At 38.9% G+C, this 26,218-nt stretch overlaps 1 protein-coding gene across 1 annotated transcript in view; it reads right to left on the bottom strand.

Annotated features, from left to right (window-relative positions):
- LOC132795962 (optomotor-blind protein) overlaps window positions 1-26,218 on the bottom strand; it is a 104,101-nt gene that overhangs the window by 60,031 nt on the left and 17,852 nt on the right. The window contains 1 exon segment of the mRNA XM_060806942.1: window positions 20,952-22,373. Within this exon segment, the coding sequence (XP_060662925.1) occupies window positions 20,952-22,009 (1,058 nt within the window). The 5' untranslated portion in view covers window positions 22,010-22,373.

The raw sequence follows: 26,218 nt of genomic DNA on the forward strand, positions 1-26,218 counted from the left end.
TTATAACTTAATATACTTCTTATATTATTTTCTTTTACATCCAGTGATTTGTCTAATCTTTTTATCTACCTATTATTTCTGTTTCTCATTTTTCTATTATTTTTTTTCTTTCTGATTCTCTCCATTTTTAGACACAGCTCTTTGGGTTAAATCTTTCACTTCATCTGCTTACCTAAACAACAATCTTCAATCAATCTCTTTAGCTAACCAAACAGCTCAATATCCGAGATGCGTTCATCCCTTGCTATCGAATTATAAGATTTAATTTCCTTATATTCCGCAGATATTAACTGTAAGTGGTCTTCACATTGAGTGACAACGACAACGACAAAGCGTAGGCAGTTCAATAAGAAAAAGCAAAGAAATATGATAAAAAACGAAAACAAAAAACAAAATGTATCAAAGAAGAAGACGCAATGAAAAGGAAGTGAGCAAAAGCTAGTTTTTGGGGCCTTGGCTAGCTGCTAAATTATTTATGGACAAGCTTTAAATACATTTATATTCTCTATGCAATGCGCAGGGTTGTTTGGGGGATGCTGCCCCAGAAGGGGATGTTTTCTTCTTCTTTCTATTTTTTTTTTTTTGGGGTAAGGACTCGTCGTCTTATTTTTAATTAAATTGTGCGTCAAATGTTTTCAGCTCGTTGATTTGCGCGTTTCGCTAGGGCTTGGGGGTTGGGGGGTTGTAGTTTGTTAAGGGTGCTAGCAGTGGGAGTGGGGGCGGCAGGGGGCGTGGCCACTGCGTGTCGTTGGCGCGCTGTCAATGTTTGCTTGGCAAAGTGTAAGTAATTTATGCGCATTTAGCGCTTAAGTGAGCTTAAACCAAAGCCAACAAGATAAAGAAAACGCTTAAGAAACCAGTGGGCGTGGCCCACTAGTCTACAACAAGGAGAAGAAGAAGAACAAGAAGAGGAAGAGGAAGCAGCAGAAGGAGCAACAGCTAGACACTTGGCACATTCCTTGACGTTTATCCAAGTGTAAAACCACGGAAAATTTCAATTAGTTCGAGAAATTTTCTAAGCCCTCGCCACGCCCACAAATTGAATGCAAGGCGCCCACATTTAATGTCTAAATTATGGTGCATGCAACACATAAATGCGTTTGCTTTTGTTTGCTTTAACGAACTAAACACTCAAGAAAACGCCATGAATGATGAGGCTCAAAACTGAAACTGAAACTGAAACTGTTCCGAGGATCAGAAGATCAGCAAACATCCGATGAAGGCGAAGGCGAAGACGATCTCGACGAAGACACAGAAGAAGATGAAGAAGAAGAAGAAGGTAGAAGGTAGATGGCCAACAGCAAGGCAGACCGGTTGAAGGTTGAAGACAGCGTGAAGAGCACAGAGAAGAGAAGAGAGCGAAGTTTGTACGTGGCTGCGACTAATAACAGTCATCACACACGTCAGACACTCATAAATCCTCAAAGTCAACAAGGTAACAGGCAGCCAAAGCAGCAGCAACCAATATAACGAGAGAGCCACCAAAAACGAAGGGAATCGACAATCAGATTCTAAACGAGCTGCGTTTAAATGTTGTTAACATTTGTGCGCGCGCAAAAAAAAAACGAAATAAAATAAAGGAAACTGGCTGTGTTCAGGGATACACAGATTATTTTTCTAATGTCCCACACACAGCGCAGCTTGTTCTTCTGCTCTTCGTTCGATCGTCTGCAAAACTCGCATCGTCGTCATCCATTCATGGGTGGCTCTCTCTTTTTTTTTCTCGGCCAACGCATGTTTATAAGCATAATTCTTATTTATGATCGCATAGCGATAACGTTTTTTTTTTACTTTTTGCTTTATTCTTTTGCTCTTTTACAACTTGAAACCTTTTGGGTTTTTGTCTTTTCGAACGTTGTTTAAATAAATCAAATCAACACGATTCGCAGAAACTGTGCGTTTCTGATAAGCTTGCAACGCGACAACGCAACATTTTTGTTGCCAGTGGTAGTGCTGCAGGAGGCTGCTCTCTGGCTCTGCAAAATGGCACCTGTTGCGCACAATCTGCTTAAGTCAACAGAAAACACATTTGCCAGTGGGCAGCGGATATTTCTCGGGGCATGTCGATAACTCCGCAAGCAAAGGTACCAGCAAATGTTTTTGGTACAACCTCTCCCGGTAGTGCTGACAAGTTTTCACATCATCTCAAAGCTAGAAAAGGGTAGCAACCCTTTAACATGCTTTGCAGGTCACAAGTCTATATAATGTCTTATTAATTATCTTAAATCCAACAAAGGTACCAGCAAACTTTTTGTGCTACAACCTCCCGGTATTGCTGACAAGTTTTCACAAGCTAGCGAAAGGGTGGCAACCCTTTTATATGTTTTGCACATCACAAGTCTATATAATGTCTTATTAATTATCTTAAATCCTCAAGCAAAGGTAACAGCAAATGTTTTTGGTACAACCTCCCGGTAGTGCTGACAAGTTTTCACAAGCTAGCGAAAGGGTGGCAACCCTTTAACATGTTTTGCTGATCACAAGCCTATATAATGTCTTATCATAAAACCCATTTTAGAACAGAACAGATCGGGGTCTGAGAATGCCAAGCGAGCATATTGCGTGTTTGTCAGTGGCGTCAGTTGTGCTCAAGGACTTGTCCTGCTAGCAGGTTGACTTGTTGTGACTTGTGACTTGTGTCTGTCATAAAAGGCCCAAAAGGACAAAGGTGCGGGCACACGAGTGCGAGAGAAAGAGGAAGAGAGAGGCCAAGAACAACCGACAGACAGACGGAGCTACACGCATATTTTGTTGTTTTGCGGTTGCAAGAAGGCCGCAGAGGAGTTGACGGAAAAGGCAGCAACAGCAGCAGCAGCAAGCACGTTACAACTGCTGCCGTTTTGCTCTGCGACTTTCTTGTTGCCCAAAGCCAATGTCTACAAAAGGTGTTGGTCAAAACAGCAACAGCAACAAGAAGAAAACGAACGTGCAAAGCGGTGGCAAAAACGGGGACACAACAACACACGGGGGCAACATGCGTCGTCTCTGAACACAAGAACACACAAGCCAACAAGATGACTGAGAGACCAAAGAGCAACTTGTTGGCCAAACACTCTCTCTGAGGTCTGGTAGTAGCCGGCTGGTGTGTTGGCCTGGTTAAAACAACAAGACGAGAAAAAGCAAAAAACGTTATAAATAACACGCTCGAGCATTTAACGCGCCAAACATGTGTTCCACTGTCCAATTTGTGGTATGTTTACTTTTCATCAGCCACCAGCACGTACCGGACAATTGGACAGCCGCCCAGAGGTACCCGAAGAAGATCTGAAAGACTTTGAAAGAGAGTGGGGAAACTACTGGCTGAAGGTAAAGCTCAGCGAACAGCTGATGCTGCAGGCGCTAAGACTGCTCGAATTGATCACAAAATGCAGATATCGAAGTGCACAGAAACTGTACGCATTGCCTGCATTGTTTGGGGGAGTGCAGCAAATGCCTCAGGCCAAAAGTGATCGCAGCAAGCAACAAAGATGAGCAAAGCAAACAAGTAGGAGCAGAAGATGAGACAAACAAGACAACGTGAAATGTGAATATGAATGCGAATTGCGAATTGTGGCTTACCTGGCGCTCCAGGCCCATTATTGAACGATCAACAGTGGGAACAGGAGCAGGAGCAAACAACAACACACAGGGTTGCATGAGGATGAGGGTTGCCATCAAAGGAAGAGAAGTAAAGACAGCGAAGGACAGGCTCAGAGACAGGGACAGCTGACCGGCTTTAAAGAACTGGCAAACAAAAGCAAACCAAAAAAAAAAACAACTGAGAGCAGGACATGAACGAAATGCTGAGACCAGAATGCGTTGTCTTTGTTGTTATGGATTTTGGGGCAGACAATCTTTTGCAGTAGTTAGGCGCCGCAACAGTTAAGACAGTAAGACAGGTAAAGCGAGAGCGAGTTGAACTTAGACAATTAGTTAATTGTACTCTAAGCAGCCTATTGTACGAATGCGCATTGTGTGTGTGTGTGTGTGAATGCTACTCAGCTAATTTCCTGTATTTTAATTAGCAAGTGGCTGACTGACGAGTGACAAGTGACGAGTGACGAGCGATGAATGACGAATGACAAGCTGACTTGTTAATGTTTATTGCCTAGCAGATAAAACGAACGCGTAATTGGCATAGGGAAATTTCAAAATTGATCAAGTGCCAAATAGTTACACGTAATTCATGATTAACGAGTAGCGAGTGAGAGTAATAAAGATCAACGAGAGCACAACGATTAACTGGCTAATAAGTTGTCACTAGTTAAAGTATTTAAAACTTGTTAAGAAGCTCACTAATTGACGAATAGTTTATTGAACTAACGAGAATGGTTCATTTCTTACTCTAAATGAATCAAACGAGTAGCACGTAACGAGTTGAGGCGACAACGAGTAACTGGATAATTTGTAAGTGGTTGGCACAAGATCAAGGTGCATATTTAAAAACCTGTCATCGGTATTTGCCTCCTAGCTCCTTCTCTGTATCTCTCTGTCTCGCTCTATGTTGATTGCACACTTGCACTTCCGCTGCTGCAGTTTTTCTGTTGCTGAAGTTCGCAGTTGGTTGGCATTGCCACTGACAGTCAGTGCAACAAAATAGCAATTGACAAATTATGGCCAACTAAAAGTAATTACACACAACGAGAGACAATGGCAGAGCGAGAGAGGGAGATATGAGACTGTAAATAACGAGTTCGCAACGCGTTAATAGTACAAATAATCAGCGAGCGCAGCAAGTGCAGCGCTGTCAACACTAAACATACACTTTATATTAATTGTTTTTTATTAACACGGACTCGATGTTGCTGCCTGAGATTCATTAATAATTCACAAGCAACAACAACGCAAAGAGCAACAAAAAAATTGCACATGGCCGGCGGCAGCGCAGTCGCAGCGTGTAATCGAGTTGTTAACTCAAAGTGACAACGAACGAGGCGGCGGCAGCGACGTCGACGTCGACAGCAACGGCGACAGCGACGACGACAATTAAATGCAGTCAACACACGATCGCATCAAATGCAAGAGCCAAACAGAGATAACAACAACAACAACAGGTCTTTCGCTCTCGTTGTCTTTTTGCCTTTTTGCGTTTTTTTTTTTTGCTGCAATTGCAGCATTAATGAAATCAACACTTGCTGAGCAACGCGACGTTTGCACGCAAGCTTTATTATTGTTATTGTTGTTCTTGTTGTTGTCGTCGAGCTTTTGGGTGCTTAATTAAAAGCCAGATTGGCCGCAGCAGCAACAGCAGCAGCTAAAACATATTTCGCGCCTTTGTTGCTTAACAATTAAAATCAACAACAACAAAAGCTCAACTTCACACTCAATTAACACGACGCAGACAAACAACAGAACCACACATACACATACACACACACACGGACACATATGCATATGCATATGCCAAAATAAAAACGCAAAAACTTTTAGCTCTACTGCATTTCGTCCTTTTTTTTCGCCACCCACACACACACACACACGCACACACGTATGCATGCATGCAGCTTTTGTTTGCTCTTAATTGACTGCACAAACACATGCAAAGAGCGGACGAGAGAGTGAGCCGCAATGAGAGCAAATTTGCCAGACGCATGCAAAAAAGAATAACAAAAACCAAAGCGCCCTCAGCGTCAAAATACCCGCTAATCATATGTGGAGCAAAGTTATAGAATTATACTTTTATTTTAGATTTACCGAATCTTTGTTCAACAAGAAATATAATTTCAGATTTATGGATTTATTATCAATAAAATTACTCCACATAACTAGTTTGATATACCTCTTTAGCTCATAACTAACAGGTATAACACAGAACAGAACACAACACACACATACACATACAAAGTAACAACAACTAAAATGCAGCAGCAAAGTTACGAGTGCGATGTTGTTGTGCCCTAGTAGTTTGCTGCTATAAAGCCAAAAGGTAACACTGCCATGAATGAAAACTGATAGCGCACGTCATTGACACCTACAACACCAGCAGAAGCAGCAGCAGCAGCAGCGACGCCAGCGGCAGCAACGTCAGCCGAATGCACGAACCATTTGAGCGCCATACGAAAGCCAAACTTGTGGGTGTGTGGGGAAGTGGGAGAGTGAAGGATACACATGGGGAGTGAGAGCAAGCGCATGAGAGTATGAGTATGTGTGTAGGCTTAGGCGAGTTACGCTCTCTCTCTGTCTCACTCTCTTACTGCACTTCACACCGCAAGTGCTGCTGCTTCTTCTTACAGTGCTGCTGCTTCGACTACTTTTTCGTCTGCTTCGTTCTTGTTCTTCTTTTACAGTTTACTGTGCGTGCGTAATTGCTTTTATCGGCCTGTTCCTATGGATGTGTATGTGTGTGCGTGTGTGTGTGTTCGTGTTAATTTCAATGCAACGTTTTTCTGAGGTGCTACATAAATTTGATTTTGTTTTCCTCAGAAATCATCGTCACTTGTATTCATAAATTTCATTGTGAGCAGAGAGCTCTGCACATAAATACTACAAAAAAAGAACTTAAAACGTAACGGACACCCTTCCTCGCCCCCTCTGACCAATGTCTTTGTCCAGTGTGGCCAACGGATTGTGTTCGCATCAAGCAAACAGAACACGCAGCGCACTTAAAACGCACCAAAATGTTTCATACAATTTGTATAATATAATATTTACCTTCTTTTTTTAGGCTTCACAAAAATATTAAATACACAAACACACACACACACACACGCGAGCGCGATAATAAAATGAAAATAAAACCAAAGCAGAGCTCATCAATTTTTGCCACTTGAAATTCATAAAACGTTTTCGTAAGACGACAACGCAGCAGCAGTTGAAAAAAAATACTAGCGTGCAAGCGAGATGGCGCTATTGGAGCCCAGCAAAATATACGCAGAGTTGCATTGAACATGCACAATGAGATTAAAGGATAATACTAGATCTAAGCGGTTGCGCAACTGTTGCCTAAACGCCGTTCATGACAACTCATTAGTTGAGTTGAGAAAAATTTTGGCGCATTAGAAAAGTTTTTTGCGCGTCGTCAAAATTTGCAAATTGAAGTGCGTAAGTGATTTAATTACAAATTTCGAGTGCTTAACGAGTGTTTTATTGTTTAATGAATGTGTATTGTGGTTGGCACACATCTGTCGCGTTGTTGTTGGGTAAGTTTTTCCGCGAAAATTGCACAATTCAATGAGTTTGCCTTCCCTACCCCCCGCTCGCCCTATATCCTTTTTTTTCATGCTTCCTGCTTGTCGTTGTTGTTGTTGGGTCAATTAGCGTTCTAATCAAGTGTAAACTAATGCTAAAAGCCAAGTCGAGTTTGCGCTCAACGCGTGAATATGCCACGAGACAAAAAAACATACATATAAAAAAAAAAAGAGTAAAATACACACAAATAAAAGATCGAATTGAAGATGGTGACGAGGGAGCCACGAAGTTGCCAAAGAAGTCCGCTAGAGGGGTCTGAAGAGAATGGAAGAAGGGGAGGATGGAGGATCAACGACGACAGCTTTCGTTGTGTGGCTATGCTAATTTGACTAATTTGCCGAGGCGAGGCAAGGCGTGCGAGCGAGACAGCGATATCATTGCGATTTGCGCTTCGTTTTCGCCGTTGTCGTCTCATCTCGTCTTCATTGCCTTCGTTTCGCTCTCTCGGTTCGTCGTCGTCGTTGTCGTTTGTGTCGCCTTCTTTGATCTGCCAGCGCACATCTAGGAAATGTTTGTCAAATTCATTGGACCGTTCTCATTGTTTTTGACATTTCTTTTAGCTTCGCAACGCTGACTGCAGCAGCAATAGCAGCATCAGCCTCAGATCAGCGACGCCGCACCTCTCTCGCTCGCTCTCGCGTGCACTTTCTCTTGGCCAGCGAGCTTTTACTGAAAGCTCAAAGCACACACACACACACTCACATACAAAGTTTGCATTGTTCTGACTCTCTCTCTCCCTTTCACCCCCCATCTCCCGTTCTACTGTTGCTGCTGCTCCACGCATTCATCAGGCATTGTCGTTATTTTTCTGGCGCCAAAAAGACGCCGTCTTCAACGTCGCAGCTTTTTTTTTCGACGACGTCGTCGTCGTTGTTGTTGTTGTTGCTCCATTCTTCCTTTTTGGCTGCTATTTTAATACTGTACCAAAAGGGTTGAAGGGGTTTATAGAACACTTGACGCCAAAAGCAAACATATTGTTTTTTTTTAAACACAATAATTGTAGAACAAATGTGAAATATTAAAATACAATGGGTAGTAACAGCATTTTATAGGTCAAAAACTTGGCATTGCTTCAACTATTTTGGCTAGCGGGTATCTTTTAGTCGAGCACACTCGACTGTAGCTTTTTTCTGCTTGTTTTTTTTTCGTGTAGCCGTGCCCTTGCTGATGTTGTTGTTGTTGTTTTTGGGGTTCTGGTTCTGGCGAATCGAACTCATGTTCTTCATTATAAAGCAGCGCCTTTTGGGCCGTCGTCATCAACATGATGATGAGCATGCATTAACATCATTATCATCATCATGTCGTTGTCATATTTTCTTCCTCTACCATCTTCTCTTCTGTTCTGTGTGTGTGTTTTTTTTGCGCTCTTCTCTTTATGCATTTCATGCATACTTCAAAAAATTTATACAATATGCGTTTAATATTCAATTCTTGTTCCTTGTTGTCTGTTCTTCTTCTTTATTCTTCCTTTTTAAAACTTTTTGGTTTTTTTTTAAGGAAAATAAAAAGCGAAAGTTTCGACTAGAAGAATCGCTTGTCGCTCTTCAACTTCGTCTCAATTTCGATTTCAGTTTCGAATTCGATTTTTATGACTAGTTCACACACACACGTTTACACTTCTGAGTACAGTTGCCGCAGGCGCCTCAAACATTCCGACAAACGAAAACGCCTTTTTTTATTGCTCAGGTGTTTTCAAAGCGCTTTTCTTCTAAAGTGTTTAGCTGCTTCGTTATCAGTCCGAGGGTCAAGCGATAAGCATTCGAGATGCCTTTACGCTCGCTGGGCGTGGCTGTGGTAGGGAGGGGGCCGGGGGAGCGCGTACTCATTAGCCAAGCGGAGCGTGTAAACAGCGGAATTCTCGATTAGTTAGCCACTTAGCGGCGTTTTGTTACCAATTTGAGAGACAGTTAAACAATTTTTTTTTTTGGTTTTTGGTTTTGGTTGGTCTCGGTTTCGGTTTCGCTTGATGACCAAATTTGGTGGCCATTAAAGCCAAGCTTTTTTGACTTCCGCTGCCGTAGCGTAGGCGACGACAACGGAAGCAGCAACTTAATTAGCCGGCCAAGTTAACGTTTTTTTTTCTCAAATTAATTTTCATTTAATTTTAAGTGGGCGTAAATGCAATTTAAATTAACAGCAAATGCGCGCACTTCCCCCCGTTTTATTCCGTATTTTAATCCATCTACGTTGAAGTCTTCTTCTTCTTCTTCTTTGTCATTTGTTGTTTTATGTTTATGATTATTATGCTAATTTCTTGTAGTTGAGCTATAACAAATATGCTCTTGCTTAGTTTGGTTTTTGGGTGGTTTCTCGTATTGTCGAGTCGACCAACCACACAGCTGCCACTGTTGCATGCAACTGAAAAACTTATGGCCATGCAACTGCCACACGGAAAGACACCTCTATGCATACGAAACGAGCTGAGCTGTGCTGAGCTGAGTTGAGTTGAGCTAAACTGAGACCCTCACAACACGGAGACGGTGCCTTTGATTTGCACTGCCACTAACTTAGACTGCAACTTATAAACATAAAATGTGGCCACTGCCAACTTGTGGCAACGTGCAACTTGTGGATGCAACACACACACATACATTTGCTGTATGTGGTGTGTCTGACTGACAGTTCAGCCACGCTAAATATCCAAAATGTCGACGCATAATGCCATATATCATGCTTCTTTCTATCTGTCTATAAATATTTTTTTACATTTCATGACTTTTTCGTTTGCGTTTTGAAAGCAATACAAAATGTTCATATGATTTATCAAGTGCATTAGTATTATTTATATAAAGCGTTGTATATATTTTGTATTTGTTGTTAACTTTATTATGACATGATTTTCTTTACTTATTTTCAGTGTTTTTTTTTTAAGTGCTGAAAATGTGTTGTGTTAAAGTGAAGTGCAAGATCAATGAGTAGTCAAGGAATACCAGGTTAGATATCATAATATTTAAAATATATAAAATATTTTCTGTATTTCTATCATCATATTTTCTACATTGAATCTCCTTTTATTTCTATTTATCATTACTTATCATAAGACGTTTTCAATTGATTTGAAATACTTTATTTCTTTTCAGTGTTTATTTTTTCTATCTCTATTTTTTTAAAGTGAAATAATATTGTATGAAATAAGTGAAAAGTCAAGGAATACCAGTGAAAAGTGATATATTAATGCATCAAATAAGCGATTGAGGAATAGCAGGTAAGATTCCATAAGATTTATGGTTATATCATTTCAGACGATTTTAAATAATTTCTTTATTTATATCATCATAATTTTATTAACTCAATCTCATTAAACTAACTTTGTGAATTAAAATTTTTTATTTATTTTCAGTGTTTTTTTTTTTAATAATTTTTTTCCTTATGTGAGTGGAAAGTGATAATGTGAAAAATAGTTCAAGATCCAAAATTTATATGTGGAATACCAGGTAAGATTGAAAAAATTCATTTATAATCAATGTTATTTTTATCAAATTTCAATTATTGTTATATTCAAGCTAATAGTATTTATTTTTTTGCAGTGTTTATTTTTTTCTATTATTTTTTTGAAGTGTGAAATATTTAAAATAGTCCAATAGCCTAGAAGATACCAGGAATACCAGGTAAAGCTATTTTGTGCAGTTTTAATTTTGTTATTTATTGCTAGCTAATTGTTTTTGTATTTTCAGTGTTTATTTTGTATACTAATTTTTTTTAAGTGAGTGAGAATGTGAATAAAGTTCAATATGCTTGAAGATACCAGGAATATCAGGTAAGACAATTTTCTTTAGCTTCGCTTTTGTTATTTATTGGAAACTTACATAAATGTAATTATTTTTGTATTTTCAGTGCTTATTTTTTTTAATTTTTTGTTGTATAAAGAGTGTTGTGAAGTGAAGTGATAAAAAGTGAGAGTTATGAACACCTTAAAATTCCTCATTCGCATTTGGTAAGTTTTATTAAAATATGTTCTCTTTGATTTTAAGTTCTCTTTCTTTTGCCATTTGGGGGCAATGAATTTGTACGCTTTATCAGGCATATTTTTTTTGTTAATCATTTAATTAAAGACATTGCAAATTGTTGTTGCAAAATACGTGGAATGCGCCTGTTTTGTGCTGACTGCATTGCAATTAGTTTTAACTATGAATGATTTCGATTAGGGGATTGGAATCAATTTCACAACAAATTACGCACAAATTACCGAGGGCAGAAAGTGCGAGAGAGAGAGAGGGGGGCACATGCATTTTTCAGTTGTGTGTGCTCTGCTCTGACGCACAAAAGTTTGCTATGGAAATGTATCCTTGCGATGGCATGCTAAAAAAAGGATGTGCGCCTTCAATTGTTACCTGTCAATGCAATTATTATGCATTTTTCATGCATCGAAATTGTCGAGTCGCGTTCTAAGCTGAAACCACAATACAGCAACAACAACAACTAGAGAAAACAAGTGAGAAAGCTACAGTCGAGTGTGCTCGACTGCGAGATACCCATTTTGAATAAGAGCAAAGCATTGCGGCATTATTCGGTATTAAAATATACCAAATTTATATGTGGTATATTATTACCACAAAAATACTATTGAAATATACTAAATGGTGTATTTGGTATATTGATATGTTGCGGTATTTTTCTTAAAATATACCAAAATAATATACCGTAAAAATACTAGACAAATATATCGAATGGTATATTTGACATATTGATATGTTGGGGTATTTTTCTTAAAATATACCAAAATAATATACCATAAAAATACTATAAAAATATATCAAATGGTATATTTGGTATATTGATATGTTAATACATTGAAGACATCCTCTCGGATGTTGACGCTGATCAAGAATAGATATATTTTGTAGGGTCGGAGATGCCTTCTTATGCCTTTTGCATACATTTCCTGCAGGCACAAAGTTATAATATCCTTCTACCCTATGGGTAGCGGGTATAAAGAAAGAACGACAAAATGCCAACAGTTGCCATCGTTCCAATTACTCACAATTTGCGGTAAATGAGCGAGCGAACCGCGGAAGGCGTGCCAAGGAGACCGTCGACTAGGACTTTGCCACGCATTTGTCAACTTAGCACATCGATAATGCCCCCTCTCTATGTCCCTTCCCCCCTTCCCCTTCCCCCAACAACGACAATTTTCCACACACAATTATGAAAAACGCTTTAGCTACAATTTTTTGTTTTCTGTTTGTTGTAGTTGCTTTTGTTTTTGCGAGTCAAAAGTTGTGGCACGATTTAGTTAGTTGGAGCACATAGGGTTGCATTCTAACGCTAAATATAACAAAATTCTCAACCTAAACTACCCTCAGCACCACCCCTAATGACTTATCGACTAAGAGAGGGGGAGGTGGAGAGAGGAGTAAAAAAAAGCGCAAAACTCAAAGCTGAAAACTACAAAGTTTTGGTTAAAAAAAATACAAAAATTATAAAGAAAAACTTGATAGAAACGAGGAGGCAAACGCAAAGTAAAGAAGAAAATGCGTTACGCCCCTTTAATTGAGGCACGCTATAGAAAATAGGGGTGTGCCAGTGCACTTTGATTGCCCCCACCGAAAAAGAGAAAGGAAAAAAAAATGCCGTCAGCTGAGTATTTACCCAAAAGAGAGACCAAAGAGTCCTTGCAGGTCATTTTTATTTATGAAAATTAAACAAGTGAACTTTGACAGGCGGTTGCTCAGAGAGGGTTGACCCAACCGTGAGCTGTGGAGCGGGGGGAGAGCAAGGGGGGTCGTATCATTAAACATTTGTCGACCTGTGTCTTGGCACGGCCCTTTAACACATTAGCGCACGGCATGGCACGGCAAAGCAAAGCAAAGCAAGCAAGCAAGCTAGCACTCTGGGATAGACAAGGTCTGGCATCAATTAGAAGGCGCCGACTAGTCACTGTCACAACCTCTAGGGGGGCGGAGGGGAGGAATGGGAATGGGCGGTGACAACCTTAGACGAAAGCAAAATGTCGCTGTCGCTTATCAATTGGCATCCAGAGAGAGAGACGACGACGACGACGCAAGCAAATCAAAGCAAAGCGCAGTTGAAACATTTCGCTGATTTGACATTATAAATTTCATAGTCCTAAACTACGCTGCGAAGTTCTTAAGTGCGACAGAAAGGTATGCTTAAGTAAATGGAACTATTTTTCAAATGAAAAAGTATTTTTTAATAGATATACATAAATATGTATTATTATTATTATAAATTTTAGTATTATTATTTTATATAGTTTTTCTGTAGGGGGAAAAAATGTTTTATTCTTATTAAGATTGATTATTACTTCTAGAAAAATATGCTATCTAGTATATTTCTTCTATAAATAGTTTATTCTATATTATAACTTCAACTAAACTATATTTTTCCAATATATTTTACTATAAAACGTATATATAGTATATATTTCTATAAACTACAATCGATCTACAAAATATACTTTTTTTTGTATAATTCTGATGTCATATTTTAAATTGTGGCGTAAATTTTTTGAAGTGAAACTTTAAATACGTTTGCTAGATGAATTCCAAACAAAAACTGAATCTTCTTTTCGATTTCATTTAAAAACACTACAAAATTAGGCATACTTTTCCAGGGTATCACACAGTTGGGCTGATTGGCAATCTCTTCTCGTTTTTATTGAGTTTTTTTTTTTGCACTTTCACGCGGCAAAGTGTCGTCAAGTGGCTACCCAAGAGTCGAAAAGTCGCGAGTCGAGAAGTCGCTTTATTTATTTGCGCTTCGGCAGCAATTTCAATTAATTGATAAGTCAGAGACGACAACAACATCAGCAGCAGCAGCAGCAGCAGCAATGAGTAGAAGAAGAAAGCGACAACATTTCACGCAATTCGCTTTGGCGATTTAATTGCCAGCGACATTTTGTCGCGCAGTTTTGTGGATGAAGGGAAATGTGAATAATGAATGCGAATCCGAATGCGAATGCGAATGAATAACGAGATTCAAATGCGTTGCGCTAATTGAATCAGCAAAGTGAATAGTCTGGATACATGAATCAGTTTTACTTGCTCTTGCAACTTCTGATTGGTTTTGACTTGCAACACACAGATAAATTGAGATAGAAATAGAGTGAGCGAGATGGAGAGTAAAGTGCGTCGCACTTTTGCCAATTTACGCATAGAAAATCAAAAGGATCCACCACAGTTTTCGGGGCTGAAGAAGAGTCATTGGAAAAAAGCACTACGTAAATCATTATTAATTGCCAACAAAGTGCGTGTAGAGTGTGGTTTTGAATCCAAAGTGTGTAATGAATCCAAAGCGTGAATGCGGTTTCAATCTGCGAATCTAAACAAATAATGCTAACTAAATTTGTCTCATGATAGTTGTGAGAAAAAATTGTTGCTCTAAAGAAGAAGCCACAAGTCAACTGACATTAATCAAATGAGTAGTTTATTTATGCTAACATCTGATTAAAATAAATGTTTATGACTAATGGTAGCTTTATCCATTTCAGTTTGGGCATAAATATATTTTCTTTTTTTAGGGATTATGTGAAACTCAATTCTTATAGAAAATAAGTAAGAAAGAAAGCTGAGATAGCCGTTACCCATTTCGAAAAGGATCAAAACAGTGCAGTATTATTTTTTAAATATACCAAATTCATATACCCCAAAAATACTAAATATATACTGAATGTGGTATATTGATATATTACTAAATTCAAATACTAAAATATTCCTAAGGTATATTGTTATAGTATTAAGTTCAAAATATACCATAGAGTCAAAAATATACCAAATTGTCAGCCAAACATCGACTTCAAGTCAATTGACAATTGATGATTCACTCTGAATGACTTGAAAATAAAATGAGTGTAATTAAATCATATTTTTATTCATTTTTGTGAAATTCTATTCATATTCTTTTGATTACTCTGAATGCGAATAAAATGAGTATTCAAAATTTGTAGAAACCACTGATAACACTGAATAATTAAATGTAGAAATGTCTTGAATTATTTCTATTGAAATTTCGATTACTCGGAATGAATAATGAAAAGTACAATATCGTTATTCATTTCCTGTGAAATTCTATTCATATCATCTTTGATTACTCTGAATGCAACTAAAAAGAGTATTTGAAATTTGAAAAACCACTGATAAAAGTGAATAATTAAAAGCACAAATATTCATTCAACAATGAAAACTAAAAAAAATTGCTTTACTCATTTGAGTCTTGGCTTGAAATATATATAGTTAAAGCAATTGATGAGTGCCACTCACATCGTGTATTCAAACTATTCATGAGCGCGTGAATAAGTGGCCCTCAAGTAAGTGAAATGTTGCGCGGCTAAGTGAATGCAAAATACGCATGTTGGAAGGCGAAATAGCAATTAAAACATGCAATGTGAGTGCCAAGATACTCACACACACACACACATACACTCATACATATTCACACGCTGCCATGTGGCAGTTGCATATTGGGTGGGTGGGGATTAATGTTGCCGGCAATAACAAAACAATAATTTTGACATTGATGATGACGACGATGATTACGTTGTTGATGATGATGATGGTGTTGCAACACACAACAAAGTTGTTGTAGTTTTCGCACTTGTATTGGGGCATGCCACGTCGAATGTGGCGTGCAAAAAAGTTGCAACTTACATATGTGGCAGCGCACTTGCCACAAGTTGAGGCACAGCTCAGCACAGCACAGCACAGAACAAACAAACGAACGAACGAGTACTTAAAACTTTTACAAGCCACTCACACAGAGTGAGAGAGTGAAAGAGAGAGAGGGAGGAAAAGAGAAGTCGAATGGTGCGCTAGGTCGACTTACAACAATTGCATGTTAGTCTAGAAACACTTTCGCAGCATTCAGCTTCTGCAAGCAGAAGCCAGAAAGAGGGAGAGAGAGAGAGAGAGCAAGTGTGAGTGTGAGTGAGAGAAGACTTCAGTCTGCAGACTGCAATTCAAGTGTTATGCTAAACTCATTTGCTAGCGCGCTTTACACATTAGCTGCTGGGGAATGAACTGCGCGCCAGTAAATACACAATTTTTGCATTGTGGCAAGAGGCAGGAGAGGCAGAAGGCACATGAGGCAAGAGGCAGAGAGTTTGTTGCAACAGGAAGAGTTTGCCAGCAAAAATTCGAGTGGTTATGTTTATGGATGGCCACTTGGTTTAGTTTCACACTTGAGCGCTGGCTGGCTAATGAGCTTAAGGATTAAGCGAGTGCGAATGCCAGCACGAAAGAGAGAGAGAGAGAGTGGGAGAGAGATAGAGGGAGAGAGAGAGAGAGCAACTCCCAATATGAGGTGCAAAAATTTGTGCAATAAACTTTTGCACAACAACAGAGAAAATAGCAAGTTACATATTTAAAAAGCCTGCGCCGCGCCTCCTCCTTTTGTTTGGGCGCGTCAATAGTGGGGGCGTGGCAGCAACAGTAGAGCAGCAGTAACAGACTTGCAGCAGACGCCAAAAGCGTTTGGCGAACGCGCGCCACTCGACGAAAAACTTTCCGACGCTGTGCAAAACTATTTTCGCAAATATTTGTTTAGTATTTTTGTGTTGTGTTGGCCAAAGTCAAATGCAAAGTCCCCCCATCCCCCTCTTTAGGGGGGATAGGGGATTTAAGCGGCGAGTGGCGGAGGCGTCAAACAAATTTGTAGCTTTAAAATGCAACAGCAACAAGAAGAACAACAACAACAGAACCAAGTGGCAAAAGCACAGAAAACAAGGTGAAAAGCGTCGAACTAATTGAATTTGTGAATGAATCATTGAGTGAATAAGCGAATGCGAATGCGAGTGCATAAAATAACTCAGCTAATGACAGCGACTAGACACTGAACAACTTTTCACTTGGCTATTTCTGCATATTCTTCTTATCAATTAAAGACTTTTTTTTTTGTAGTTTCTTAAATTTGTGATTTTGGGTAAACATATTGTTTTATCTTTTTCCATTTTTATTGATTTCTTGATTCAACTTGTTGGCTGAGATGAAGATAATTTTGTAGAACAAATTGTGAATTTTAGGTAGGACAGATTATTTTTTTTGTTTATATTTTTCTATTTATGAATTCCTCTGAGATTCAGAATAAGTGATGAAATTTTACAATCAATAATTTATGATTTTATTTAGGAAACATTTTGTTTTATTATTGATTCTTCTTGTTGGCTGAGACTCATAATACTAAGTGATGAAATCATGAAATTAAGATTGTGTGTAGAACAATTTGTCAATTCTATGTAGAACAGAGTTTTGTTTATTTATTGATTTTACTTTTTGACTCTGGGAGTCATTTGTTGAGGTGGAACAACATTTTTTTCTTATTTATTTATTTATTTATTTTTTCATTGATTCAACACTTGTTTACTAAAATTCACAATAAGTGATTAAATCGTACAATGAAGATTAATAAATTTGGTGAATAAATTTGGAGAATAAATTCTTTGGGTTTTTGTATTCATTTCAGTGATTTGGAATTGAAATAGTTTATGGAACAATTTTTGAATTTTCGTACTATGAAGATTAATAAATTTGGAGAATAAATTCGTTGTTATGTTTTTTTTTTAATTCATTTATTGATTTGACTGATGAAATCTTGCAATTGAAATAGTTTATGGAACAATTTTTGTAGAAAAGATTTTTTTTTTATTGATTCAACTTTTTGGCTGAGACTCATATGTAATGAAATCTTACAATTAAGATTAACAATTTTTGTAAATGAAGAAAGAAGAAGAGTAGCTACTTAATGTGTAACTCTACATTAATATAGAAAATTGTGTTTGATTGATTTGCTGAATAGATTCGTTGGAATGTTTTGTTTTCTTTGTATTTTTTTTTGTCGCCTTGCTGTCAAGAGCTTTGGAAGGATTGCATAGATGTGGAAGAGTTTGGGAGTTTGGGAGTTGAAGTGACTCACAGTCATTGAGATTCATTCACAGAATGCTGCCTCAACTTCAAGTACTAGGTGTGAAGCTTAAAACGCATTTTCACGCGCGAACGCAACTTGAATGTCAACGTCGACCTCCGACGTCTGGAGAGCTTGATTACGATTACAACGTTGACAATGATGATGATGATGATGATGATGACACGCCTTGACTACTTACGAATAAGTGCGAGTGTGTGTGTGTGTGTCGAGTGCTGAGTGTATGTGTGTGTGTTATAACGATTGTAAAATGCGTTTTTCACCTACTTTTCCCAAAGACAATTCTCCTGCCTCGCGCACATTCGCTATCTCTCTCTCTCTCGCTCACTCATTCAGCTATCTCTTTCACCATCGCTGCTGTCTGTGCCACATTAGCCGTTGATGCGACTGCTTGAGACGCCACACGTGCTCAAGTAGCTGCCACTGGGCACCGTGTGGCATTGAATTGGGCACAGGGATGCAACACAGCAACAACAGCAACAACAACAACAACGATGACGACACTTGCTACTCAAGCTCTACTCTACTCTATGTGGCAGCATTGCTTTGACCTTCGCTTCGTGAAGAATCTGCGTGCGAATCTTGGCGAGTGGAGAATAAAGGGGGGAAATGGAGAAAGAGGGGGATTGGGAGGGTTGATCTAGCAAGTTAAATTGACAGAAACTCGGTGGAAGAATCGTGCGTAAAATGCAACAGAGTTGGCTTAAAGTGCTGTACAAATTGAGCAAAAAGCAAAGAGTTTACAAATTTGTGGCTAAATATTTTAAATTTAAGCTAAGCAGTAAAATAAAAAGAAAGGAAATTGTCATTTACTTGTTCTTAACGATTTCCATTTGTAAAGCCAAGTATTTAAAAGCTTTTGAGATTTTGTGAAAAAAGATTTTTTTAATAGGAAATCTTTATTAATTTTTTTTCTTTCGGATTTTTATTTCTATAGAATCTAACAATTTTTGAAATTATTTTGAAAATAACACTGAAAGATTTTTATAAAATGAAATTTTCATTTTTTTTTTTTGTTACTAATTTTCATTCGCAAATTTTTTTGTTGTACAATTTGATAATATATATTGGAAAAGCAAAAACTTGTGCTTTTTTTTGGCATATTATTTTAAGAATTAGCTAAGAAACTACGAATATTTAAAGGAAAATCTTCAAGAATTTTTTTTTCCTATTTTTATTGTAAATTTTATGTGAAATTCGTTATAACAAATATTTCATAATTTGTATGTTCAAAGATTAAAAAAAAAAAATTAAGAGTATTTAATTCTCTTAAATAAAATTCCATTTCTATTTCTAACATTGCGTTTCTAGAAGTCGAGATGCGTAAAATAACAATTATTTAAGCTTAATGGAAACTATGAAAATTCGTGTTCAATTTATTCGAAATTTTCAATTTACAAAAATTCGAAATTTGAAAATTATTTGTATTTTTGTTAATGTGCACATTAAATTGAATTCTTGGTGTAATGATGAGCTTTTAACTATTTTAATTCTGCACTTTTAGTAAATATGCTTGGAACTAGTTTGCCATCAAATTGGAAGCAAATAAAGCTGCGAATTTTTAGTGTATATTTATTTTTTTTTTATAGAAATTGCTCTGGTTTATATCATTCCAATAAGAAATTGTATTCGTCATTTCAATGAAATAATAAGAATAATTATTTCCAATCTTTACAAAAATAGTATTGTAGTTGCACTTGAAATTAATTTGTTTTTAATTTTAAACACTCCACTATATGATTAAACTATTCTTATGATGAGAGACTCTAGGGCAGATAATATTTTGCACTCTAATTATGCCATAGAATAAAGAAATTCTCAAAGGGATTTAAATAAATGTATAAATTTTGCATTTATTTATTTACCCAAGTTTTCAATAGTTCGCTTTTAAATAAATTTACAAATTCGTTTTTGGTATTCACTTATTTATTTATTTGCAAATTTTCAAATTTTTCTTAGAGAAGTTTTTTTGTATTCCCAAAATCCAAAGATTAGTTGACCATATTTTACAAATCACTTTAGACTTGATGAAATAATTAAAGTACACGTTTCTCAATAACTATGTTATTTTGTGAACTATCCCCTCAATTCTATAAAGAGAAATCCTTACACACAACAAGAATATATTTTGATAGTTCAACTTTAAAGAACTTTCAAAGGGAGTTACCAATATTCCCAAAATTTGGTCGATGGGGAGACTTTTAGATTTTATTTGATTTTTGCAAATCCTACAATTTTTTAAAAATTAAACTCGAAAAAACTCTTAAAAAGAATTTCCAAAATTGCCAATTTTATATGGATTTTGTTTTTGATTTTTCACTTGTGCGAGAGAAGAGAAATCCTCACTCAAAAAGAAGGTTTTTTGAAATTACATATTTTTGAGAACTCAATTTTTAAAGAACTTCTAAAAAGATTCTCAAAAAATCCCAATTTGCTAGATCACTTTGGTCGATGGGAGAAATCTGTGATTTTGTTTGAAGACAAATCTCCACAAACAAGTTTTTTTTGAAACTACATTTGATAGTTCAATTTCAAAGAACTTCTGAAAAGAAGTTAAGAAATTTTCAATTTTGTCTAGATTTTGGGTTTGATATTTGAGATTTGATACTTGAGAAATCCTCACGTAACAAAAAAGTATTTTTGAAATTACATTTTAAAAAATTCTTAATTTTATCTAGATTTTGTTTTTCACTTGAGAAATCCTCACACAATGAGAAAGTTTTTTGAAATTACACCTTTTTTGATAACTCAATTTTTGATGAACTTTTAAAAAGAAATTTCAAAAGTTCGAAATTTGATCGTCGCACTTTGGTCGTCGATGAGAGAAATGGGAAATCTGTGATTTTGTGATTTTGTTTGATTTTGATCATCGATTGCACTTGCACTTGGTTTTGGTTTGTGAAGCTTACCTGCCGCTCTTGGTGATGACCATCTCGGTGCCGAGCTTGTGGAACTTCTCCCACAGATCCTTGCCCTCGAGCGTGACCTTGGGATCATCGACGACGCCATCGTCCTCGGGCTGAAGGGCGCGCAGGGGTCGCATCGCCGGATGCAGCTGATGGGCGACAGCCGATGCCAAGACGACGTCCTCGGCGGTTGTGTACGCGGTGCCCAGCGGATGATGGGCGTGCGGATGCGCCGGATGCGGGGGGAAACGCAAACCGCCGGCGGCGCTATACAAACCCGGATGATGCGGCCCCGCCGGACTGCCAGCCAAGGCGGCTAAAGCGGCTGCCGGAAAATACGGCGGCGGCGGCGGTTGTTGTTGTTGCGGCCCCAAATGCTGCTGTTGCTGCTGCTGCGGTGGAGGTGGATGCAGTTGTTGTTGCTGTTGTTGTTGCGGTGGCAGCGGCGGTGGTGCAACGCTGGGCGAATGATGCGCGGGTAAAGAAGGTGGCAACGACGGCTGTGGCTGTGGCTGTTGTGACGATGATGATGACGATGGCGGTGGTGATGATGATGATGTTGTTGCTGTTGTTGCTGTTGTTGGCGTTGGCGAGTTGCCTCCTTGACTCAACGTTTCGGTGGTGCTCAAGTGGTTCTTGTTATTGTTGTTGATGCTGTTGTTATTGTTGTTATTGTTGTTGTTGTTGTTGTTGTGATTGCTGTGATTACTTTGTGGCGATAGCTGCGACGGCGAGCTGCGATAATTGCCACCAGCTCCAGATCCTGGCGAGCTCAAAGCTTGACTCGCTGCCGCTGCTGCCGTCGCTGCACTGTTGTTGTTGTTGTTGTTACTAGAGTTGCTGTTGTTGTTGTTGTTGTTGGTAGAGTTGTTGTTCTGATTGCTGTTGCTCTGATTGCTCTGGTTGCTGTTGCTACCCGCCGTCAACAGCGACGAGACGCTGAAGTCAGTGGGTCTTTGCGATAGCTGCAGAAATGGATGATATGCCATCCCATTTGCGAACCTGGCGAATGGATCCTCAGCAGACTGATGAAGTAGCAGCTCCTGGACGTCGTATCTCATTACATTACAATTTCATCAACATGTGCGTCACGCGTTAAATTCTCGTCTGCTGTGTTTGAGCCAAAACAAACCTCGTGCTTTGCTCGCTTTACTTTTTTTTTTAATAATTTTCTTATTTATTTTGGTTTTTTTTGGTTGATTTGTTTTGTTTGTTATTCGCTTTCTTGTTGTTGCACTTGTTGCAGTTGCACTGCTATTTTTTTGTTTGCTCCAGGTACTTTTTGTTGTTGTTGTTGTTTTGTTGTTGTTGTTTTTTGCTTTACACACACACACACAGTCACACACTTTTGCAGCACAAGAATTTATGTTGTTTTTTCTCTTTTTCCCAACTTGGTTTTTCTTTTTTGTCGTTTTGTGCTGCTTTCTAGGATCGTGCCAAAAAAAAATGAATCAAAAAACAATATGAAATTTGCTCTTGCTTTTGCTTTTGGTTTTGTTTTATGTTTTATGCTTTTTGCGTTTTTGCTGTTTTGTTGTTTTGGCGGCGGCAAAACGTTTGGAACGCGGCGGCGGCGGCGACGACGCGACGCGACGTTTTGTTGCACATCAAAAATATTCTAGAGTCTGGAACTGCACTCAAATTGTTGCTCGCCGTTTTTTTATTGTGTTTTCTTGTTGTTATTTTTTTATTTTGTTTACTGTATTGCTGTCGTTGATATTGCTTTGGTTAGTTGCAAGTTGTTGTTGCTGCTCTTGTTGTTGTCGTTCTGTTTGCCAGTTGTTGTTGTTGTTGTTGTTGTTGTTGGTGGCAGACAAAACAAGAAGACAGAAGACGACAAAAAAAAATGTAGCGAACAAAGTGAAGCTAACGCGACACACACGGCTCTGGATGAGGAGACAACACACAGAGAAAAAGACGACAACGACAACGACGACGACGCTGACGCTGACGATGATACGAACTACACGCCGGTCGCTTTCAAACTGGAAAATACACATACGCAAGCAAGCAGCGCAACCCCCCGAAGAAACACACAAAGCTACGAACACACACGCACAGAGAAACACAACACGACGACAGCGTCGACTGCGCTGCCAACACGAACGAAACGTAACGAAACGAAACGAAGAGCAGCAGCAGCAGAAGCAAAGCAAGCAAGCAGGCAAGCAAGCGAAGGCAAATACCAAATGCGAACAAGCTAGAGCGAGAGCGAGAACGAGAGAGTTCTCAACTTGTTCGTGCCTACGTGTGTGCCTGTGTGCCTGTGTGCCTGTGTGTGTGTGTGTGTGTGTGAGTGTGTTGAGTTTTGGCTGGCTGGGCGAGTGCGAGTGAGTGCGATTGGGTCTGCATTGTGTGTGGATTTTGTCGTCGTCGTCGTCGCAGTCGTTTGGTGTTTTTGGGTGTGAGAGAGCAGGGCAGACTGAGAGACTGACTCGACTCGGGGCAGTGAGAGCGAAACGAATCGGTTCCAATAAGAAAACCAAAAACCAAAGTGTTGAGTTGACGCTTTGCTGAGTGTGTGTGTCGCTGTTTATGTGTGCTTGTGTGTGTGTGTGTGTGCAGACAAACAACAATAGAGCAAGCAGCAAACCAACCAGCGGCAGCGCAGCCAACGTCGCAAGGCGTGTGACAAGCAGCGTGAAGCGTGTTAGAAGTAACAAGGCAGCTGACACCAAAAGTGCAGCGCGCCAGAAAAATGCCTCAAAATGTGAGCGACAGCAGCAGCAACAGCAGCCAAAGCAGCAGCCAGCAACAAAAGAGAGTGTAGTAAATCATAGCCAAAAAAAAAAAAAAAAACAAGAGTCTGTGTGGGGAGTTTTTGGGGAGCAAGTTGACAAATGACGCGCAAGCGAAAAATGCGCTTCAATGGTCAAATGTTTTGATGTATGCGGAGTGGGGGGGCGGGGGGTGATAAATGTGCGATGAGGGTTGGGTAGGTGAGCAAAGCACAGTAAATGCGATAAAGGCAACGCGTAGGCACTGAGATAAAGCAAATAGACGCCACTAACTGAAGAGGGGGTGCGAAAGGGGAAGGGGAACGGAGGCAGAGCAAAATCCATTGGAGGCTGCATAAAAGCCAAAGGCAACATTTTTTGCGCTTCTGTCACCATTGCGAGGGAGGCGCAAAGCAAATATGGTTGACTTGACAAAGTACACTGCAAATTTTTCTGATCAGAATCAAATAAGGGCAGAGAGTGCTGAACAAGCGAAAAAAAAGAGAGAGATGGAAGGATAAAGAGAGTCGAGCAAAAATAGAGAATGAGAGAAGGAGAGAGAGAGAGAGCTTTTGATGGCTGCGATCATAAATCAAGGATTACTGAGAGAGCTTTTAAAAGCTTTTTGAAGTGCGTTGATTGTTTTCAAGTAACTTTGACAAATGAATTGACCACAAATGTTGAAGATTTTGGCTATTATTAATTAAGTGAATTTTATAATTTAATTTAATATAGTGAAAATTATATATGTATACGAATTTGAAGTATTGTAGATACTAGAATGAATGTCAAGGATAATAATTAAATGAATAAATATTAATACGTATACGAATTTGAAGTATATAAAGTAAAATGAATGCCAAGGTTATTTTAGGCAGTTATTTAAAGAGTGGGAATTTGGAATGAAAGAATAAACGAAGAAAATATCTTGTTTTTTGACGTTATATATACAAAAGTATTATCAGATTTGCTACTTTTGTAATATAATAATTAAAAATCATAAATATTTTATAAATTAGTAATTTTAATAAACTGTCAAAGCTAAAACCTGTGTTTATTGATCTTAAGCTATTATAAATTTGATTTAAATTAATGATAAAAGCTGCGTTTAATGCTTTTAAGTTGTGAAAAATTTAATTTTATTTATGAATTGAAAGTGTATAAATATTTTTATTTATTTAGAAACTTTTAAGCAGCTAAGCTATTTTTTTCTTTGAATTGAGAACTGAATATAGGAATAAAAAATTTAATTTATATTGGTGAGAAATGGCAATTTGATGATTTTTAATTTATATTTGTTAGAAATGAAATTTAATGCCATATTTTGTTAGTGCGATTCTAGTGTTAAATTTAGAGTCGCATGACAAACTAAATGATGCGCGAGCAGAGAGCAATAAACAAAAAGGAGAAAGGGCAGCAAGAGTGTGAGGGAGATGGCAAGAGCAGCAAGGGAGTTGCAGAAGGGGGAAGGGGGAAGAGGCGCGCAGTGTCAGCTCCATAAAAGTTTAACGCCTTTTAGCCGCTTTGCCAGCTTTTATGCGTCCGAAAATGTAAATGTGGAGATTTATGCCACAGCAGCAGCAACAGCAACAAACAGCAAAAGCAACGCGAGCAGAGGCGTCGACATTGACGCCGACGTCGCCTAGGCAGCCGCAGCAGTGTGTCCAAGTGCGAAAAAGCAAAGTACGAAAAAAATAAGAGAAGAAGAAGAAACGAAAATTAATAACGCAGACGTAAAGCAGAAGAGCAACTACACAAACTGGACGCTAGGTGCCGCTGGTGAGAAGCGCCGCGCGCGTGTGACAAACTTGACGCTAAGTTTTGCGCAAACACACGGACGGGCGCGTGGGTGTGAGCGAGACGGCGCGCTGAATGGGGCGTACAAATGAAAGGCACAAAGCTCAAGCAAGAAGTCACAAACACAAACACACACACACGCACGCATACATAGAGCAAGCAGAGAGACAGAGCAGAGGCAGAGACAAAGAAGCTTTAGCAGCAGCGACAACGACGACGACGACGGCGCCAAAAAGCAAAAACGGCAACGCAAATGTATTTTGTCACACGTTTTCACACATATACAAACAACTGTGGTGTGTGTGTGTGTGTGAGCTGGCTGACAACATGGGCGCTGCATGTGCGCAAGAAAAAGACGACAAGCGCAACGACAACGACATCAACAACAACAACAACAACAACAACGACAGCGTCGTTGAACTTGCTAACCGAGCGACGACTGCGACTCTCTTTTGCTGCTGCTGCTGCTGCTCAGCTTGTGTGACAAGTTTAACCACAAATACACGCAGAGAACAAACACACACACACACATGCATACACACACACACAGACAGTGAGCGACGCGCCAGCTAGTTAACACCACACCTCACAATGGCGGCGACGTTAACTCTCCCCTCCTCTCACGCCTCTTCGTCAACACACTCGCACACACACACATAGAGACGTCGGCGTCAGAGTTCTCAGCCAGCCAGCGAGGCAGCCGGCCGGTCGGTTTTATTATCGCTTGCTCGCTCCCACTTACGCGTGTGTGTGTGT

This window comes from Drosophila nasuta, chromosome X, assembly GCF_023558535.2.
Source record: "Drosophila nasuta strain 15112-1781.00 chromosome X, ASM2355853v1, whole genome shotgun sequence".
Lineage (NCBI taxonomy): Eukaryota > Metazoa > Arthropoda > Insecta > Diptera > Drosophilidae > Drosophila > Drosophila nasuta.